Source organism: Onychostoma macrolepis, chromosome 12 (genome assembly GCF_012432095.1).
Source record: "Onychostoma macrolepis isolate SWU-2019 chromosome 12, ASM1243209v1, whole genome shotgun sequence".
Taxonomy (NCBI): domain Eukaryota; kingdom Metazoa; phylum Chordata; class Actinopteri; order Cypriniformes; family Cyprinidae; genus Onychostoma; species Onychostoma macrolepis.
Window position 1 is genome coordinate 22,032,792 of NC_081166.1, and position 6,000 is coordinate 22,038,791.

The following is a 6,000-nucleotide window of genomic DNA, read 5'->3' on the forward strand; positions in this document are numbered from 1 at the left end:
AAAGTAGTGTAAAACCACAGGCCAGCAATAAACTCATATAACACTCATATTTTAGGAAAGATTTTGGCTATATTGCCCACCTCTAAGTAGTTTAGTTAAGGAGCTGATAGAAAGTCACTTCATAATGCCTAAATCCCCCAGCGAGCAAGCCAGTTGTGGAACCAAAAACTTATTTTTGTGGTAGGAAGGCTATTTAAAAAAAATCATTTGAAAAGACAAGACTTGAGTTGATTTTATTTCTATCCCTTTTCCCCTCTCCCCTTCTTGTAATCCTTTTCTCAAATATTTATTCCATATGACAGTAAAATTAAAAGTGACACAGTAGTGATGAAGCATAGCTTTTTATTCATTTTTAAATTTAATTAATAATTACTAAACATTCTCATGGTTAAGGCATTACTTTTTATTTTCTAATAAAGTTCAATACTATTTTTTATTAAGTGGAAAGCTTTTGTTCATATTATTGATTGTTGATTAATTTTGCAATTTTAGTTATTGGTATCAGGCAAAATAGGTTGACCTCTAGTGTCTTGTATATCCAATCATGTTTTTAAAAACTTTTTTAAAAAACAGATCAATTCTAGTAATTGAAGAATCACCCTAATATGATCATTCTGAAATTAGTGCAAACAAATAATTGCTTCTTATTTTTTCTCTCTCCAATAGCTTCAAATACTACAGACTCCCAGATTCTTACCCAACAAGCTCCACAACCATGAAGGACTGTCAAGTCCAACCTCTTCAGAGGCCCCTTGTGACGGTTTGGATGCCGAGCCTGGTCACCATCCACTGATGCCCCAGTCCTGCTCCCCAGACCTACAAAGTCCCATCACTGTTGAGTCTACCCCAAACTGTGCTATACCAACGGTAACTATATCTGCTGATAGCTCTGCTGCCTTCTCTTCTAGAACTTTTCAGAGCTCTGATCCTGTTGAGCTTGGCCTCATGAGCAGCCAGGTTAAAATCAATGAGCCAGCAATCCCACCAGCTTCTGCCAGCTTTTGCTGTAAGCTAGAGAGAGGTATACAAAAACTTCCTTTGAGAAGAAGCAATTTTTCAACCCTACAGCCACCCACTTCTATTAAGAGAGCTTCGACACTCATCAAGCCCCAGGAAGTACAAAGGGTCAGTGTGTTCACCGGAGCCCTGGGTAGGTTTGGCGCCACAGGTCTATCCAGAACAAGACGTCAACCTTTATCAGCTGCCGGACTGCTTTGCATCAAGCCAGCCCGACAAACTACCATGCACAGCACCACTGCGCCAATACTTAACCAACAAAATCAAGGGTGCAGACAGTCTTTATTGCTCAGAAACATAGAAAGCAGTTTGCCCAGAGCCAGTGCCCCCCTCCAGCCCAAACATTCCCGCCTTCCTAAGCCAAAGACAATTTCTTCTCAACCAAACCCTGCGGCTCAACAAGGTCAAACAACAACCTCCCCTGCTCTGCTTTCTCATATGCTTCAACAATTCTAGATTAGCTAAGCAGGGCTTTGGGCATCCCACCAGAGTATAGAAAAGCTGCTTCTTAAGGCCCTGCTTGTAAGGCATTAAAGTTTCCTGGCAGTTATGCTTACTATGTACAAAACATGAATTAATGCACTTAGTAAGATTGTAAGAGACACTATTGTTAAACTTGTACCTATGCACCTTGCATAAGATATTGCTCCTCTGATAGATTAGCAAGGCGACACTTCTCTAGGATAACGACCAAAACCAAGTAGTGTTGTTATTGCTCCCACATGAGTTTTTTATATTGGTCTCATTGATTCTGTTGAGAGAGACTTGCTTTTTCCTTTCTTAACTACCACCACGGTATGTGCACCGCGTGGGCCATGATGAAGGGGTGCCCATTGAGATTTTCAGAGGAGCCGTCTCTTCCAATTGCTTCTCTACCCATCTCTCTTTGTACCTTTGTTCTTTGCCACTAGCATGGAGATTGTCTCCTGCTGGAATTGGCCTCCCACCACCGTACCTAATGAGAGCAAGTTCTTGAAGCCAAGCCAATCTTAATGGCAGAATGAGTTGTAAGGCCATGAACAATGTAAAATGTTAAGAAAAAAAGGGGAATATTAGCCTATACAGTGGGGGAGTTTGAAATGCAAGGTTACTTTACAATTACAGTGATTTCACCAAGTAGGACATGTTTTTGATTGTTGGTCCACATTCCTCAGATTTAAGCGATAGGAACAGAGACCTATAAGGGATAGGGAATTATATATATGTGTATATATATGTGTGTGTGTGTGTGTATGTGTGTATATATATATATATATATATATATATATATATATATATATATATATATATATATATATATATTTTATATATACAACAGTTCTTTAGCGAGTGTCATGGCGGACGCCCAAATGCGGTTGTGGCTAGAAGGGATAGAGCTCCAACCGGAAACTAACAATGAAATTTAATTTTCTACCTATTAGATGTGTTTTATTAACGTCTACACCTACCCCTACCCTAAACATCTGACATCTCTCTCAATCTCTCTTTCTTACCCCTTACAATAATGCAAAAATAGTAATTATTATTGTACAGTGTAACAACAATTACGTTATATTTATGTGCGCATGCCCATTAGCCCCAGCTGTCTCCCTTCTAGCCTTAACCTCCAAAATCCACTATTTAAACTAATGTATTATTGTGAATATGAGATTGAGCTGAAGAATGAATGCTGTATCAGTTGCTGGTAATCACACTCGCTGAGTCAGTCTCTCTTTCATAATACTCTACTACACATTACACACTGCTTTTAATACAGTAATACAATAAGCTTTTAATGAAGCAAATCAACATTCCTTCGTTGCTATTTCTAAAATGACGTTTTCGAATTAGTAATGGAGGCTCGGGCTCAGCTGTTAAACTGTCAACTTTAGATTTGAATCTATGGTGGAAGGAAGTAGTTCTGCACAAAAGAGGGCTTTTAAAGACACTCCGTTGTTGTTCCTAATTTATTTACACACTCGTGCCATCGAACTGTTGTATAAACGCAATATCACACTCGTAGACATGAGATATGGCTGTATATCAGCATGCTGTGATTACCTACGGCTCTCGGCTTTTTACATCCAGGCTATACCTGATTATAATTAAATACTACACTCCTCAATTTCTTCTTAGCTTATTTGGTTTTTGTTCTAAAAGTGAGGAATAGTAATTATATATATATATATATATATATATAGCCTTATTCCCCTTTTCTCACAGTCTCTACTTTCACACAGTTTGGAAATGGGAAACATCTCCCCACTTTATCCACTCTTGTTGTTCAATCTTATGAAAAATAAAATGTCCAAGCTTTGCGGCAGCATCCCCCAACTTTCATTCCACATCTATTCACAACAAGATTCAGGTTGCCTGGTTGCCTTAGCAAACATTGCAGGAAATGGTTAGCGCAGACACTGACTTGTCTGGTGCGAATCTGTCAGGCCCTTCAGTCAGAGCGACAGCTTTCTACATGAGTCAAACTGTTTATCCCTGCATCTCAGTTCATACTTTTTCATTTATCTCGTCCATCCTTTGCCACTTCAACATGCTTGCAGATGTCATTTAATAAAGCTGTCGAGATGGCATCCACATTGCATTAGACACTATTGATGTTAAAAGGGTTTTAATGATACAGATCCTTAATACGGTGGAGAGGAACCTGACGCAATAGCTAGATTACCGCCAAACCCTCACCCTAATCCCCAAATCCTCTTCAACGCACACTCACCTCACAAAATTCTCCCATCGCTACTTCTATTCTCTGCTTGTGGCCTCAGCTATTGCTGGAGAGAGTATACTGTAGATTTGAGTGAGTAGACAATATCTCTTCTGATGAACCGTAGATGAGATGAGGTGTTCTTTTGCTAAAGTGCTTTGAAGTGAAGACGTTCTGAGACTCTATCGATGGAGGAGAGTAGAGCCCTTACTGAAGGCTCAAGCAAACAATTTAGTATATTATAGTTTCTCATTCTACTGACAGCCAGCAATATACATAGCAGTGTTTTCCTACTTAAACATGAAACAAGTAGCTGCAAAGCTTCTTTGATTATGAATATCATCAAAGTATAATGGATAAATGTTATTGAACCTAAAACGACTGTCTGGTGTACTTGGCCGCGTTGTGTTCTCCTTTGTACACAATTAACATTCACACAAGTGTCTTAGAGAAGTGTGCTTAGTTTTGCTTGGAATGTATACTTGTGCTATCTATGTTGTCACCTAATGCCATGACATTCATACATTCAAATCCTTTTTGGCATTTACCACTCAGCCCAGCTACTGTGTTTGCACTCCAGTAGTTTGCTGGAACCATTGAAATCTAATTTAGGACATTTCAGTTATATTGCTGTGGCGATGTAGAGAGGAAAGGAAGGATCAATATGCAAACAACCAGAGTTGGACACTCTTATGCCTGTACTCTTTTCTTGTCTCCACTCCACTAATACTCAATTTAATTTGACCATCTAACAATAAATAAAACTTACAAACAGGCTGAATGCAACACAGTGCAATGCTCTCTGTGTTCAGAGAATAATTTGATCCAGCTAAGGCAAAGTGGGCAGGAGCAGGACCGAAAAATCCGACCTCTACCTGCAGGCTTTTGCGGGTGGGAGCAGGTCAAAATATTACATCAATTTTGCAGGAGTGGGCCAGAATCTCACAGGAACAAGCTGGAGCCAGTCTGAAAAATCCAAGAAATGTTATGTGGTACACTACTGTCTTGACATCAGTATAACGGTTTAGAAACTAGAAAATAATGTCTATCACTTTTATTTTAAATCTGTATAAAATGCACAAATGTTAAAATGCTTCTGTGGCCTCACCATTTTTGTGGATTACTTGAAATTTTTGATTTGTAGCTATATAATACTTGTCTTTTGTCTTTTGTGATGGAACCTACAATGTACAATGTATATAATGCACACTAGTTTATTGGGGAGATGAGGGTTTACTTAAATGAGGGTTTCAGCTTCTGATTTCTTTTGCCACAACTGACGCATGTAAACGTTTAAGGAACAATATCACTGTCATTACTGTTTGTCCCCTTGTAGTATTAGATATATAGTATCAGATGCAGCAACATGTTAATGCATAACGGAGACACATTTATTTGCTCTTTTAGTAATGGTTTTATTGTTCTTTATGTTGTATACCATCTGTTAACTTAATTTGTTCTACATTATAACTGTATGAATATTGCACTGCCTTTTAATGTAAATTTCTTTTCAAACTTAATTTATTTGTGCATTTCCAAGTGTGTGTGTGTGTGTATGTTACTGATAAAAGAATACCCCTTAATCAGATATGCACTTTAAATGTAGAGATGAGAGATGTTTTCATGTGCTTTGCGTCTCTTCATGAAGCTGAGTGTACAAGAGCTCTAAATAAAGACAGCACCAAAAGCTACTGCAATCTTTTTTGTCCAAGTTTGTGTATGTCTGTGCTTCCTGGTTTCAAATAGCACTTCACAGAAGTGTGTTTTACTGGGTCTTATTTTCTGGTATCTGTAGGTCTGAATATTGTCCAACCAAACAATGAATGTGAGGCCTGCTGAGGGTAATGGATTATTATTTTATTTTATTTTATTTTTTTGCCTTATTATGATGTACAGTGTAATTATATATTTAAGTACTGAGTAATATGAATTAGCTACAGGTACTTACTATACGGTTAGGGTTACTTGCATGTAATTATGCATAATTTATTGTTATTATAATAGCAAGTACGTGTAACGTGCAACAAGGAGACCTTAAAATAAAGTTTTACCTGTACATCTGAATGTGACAGATTATTTTACATTACAAAGTCCTTTTTTTAATGAAATACATGAACATGTAAAGATGACATCCCACACAAATTTAATTTGGAGTCGGAGGAACAACTGTTGCAGCTGTCTGGTGTCTAGTTCCACCTACTTGATCTGGTGCATACCAAAGTCATTACTGGCATTAGCATCTGCGGTAACACTTTAGAATAGGGAACACTTATTAACTATTAACT

General features: G+C 37.9%; 1 protein-coding gene across 7 annotated transcripts in view; it reads left to right on the forward strand.

Moving 5' to 3' along the window:
- ccser2b (coiled-coil serine-rich protein 2b) overlaps window positions 1-5,781 on the forward strand; it is a 78,653-nt gene extending 72,872 nt beyond the window's left edge. For 3 of the 7 annotated variants that reach the window (XM_058794189.1, XM_058794191.1, XM_058794190.1), the window contains exon 13: window positions 667-5,781. In XM_058794189.1, the coding sequence (XP_058650172.1) occupies window positions 667-1,473 (807 nt within the window). In that variant the 3' untranslated portion in view covers window positions 1,474-5,781. The remainder of the gene's footprint in view (window positions 1-666) is intronic. The other 4 variants (XM_058794193.1, XM_058794194.1, XM_058794192.1 and 1 more) reach the window with 3 other exon arrangements.
- Window positions 5,782-6,000: the final 219 nt, after the last annotated feature.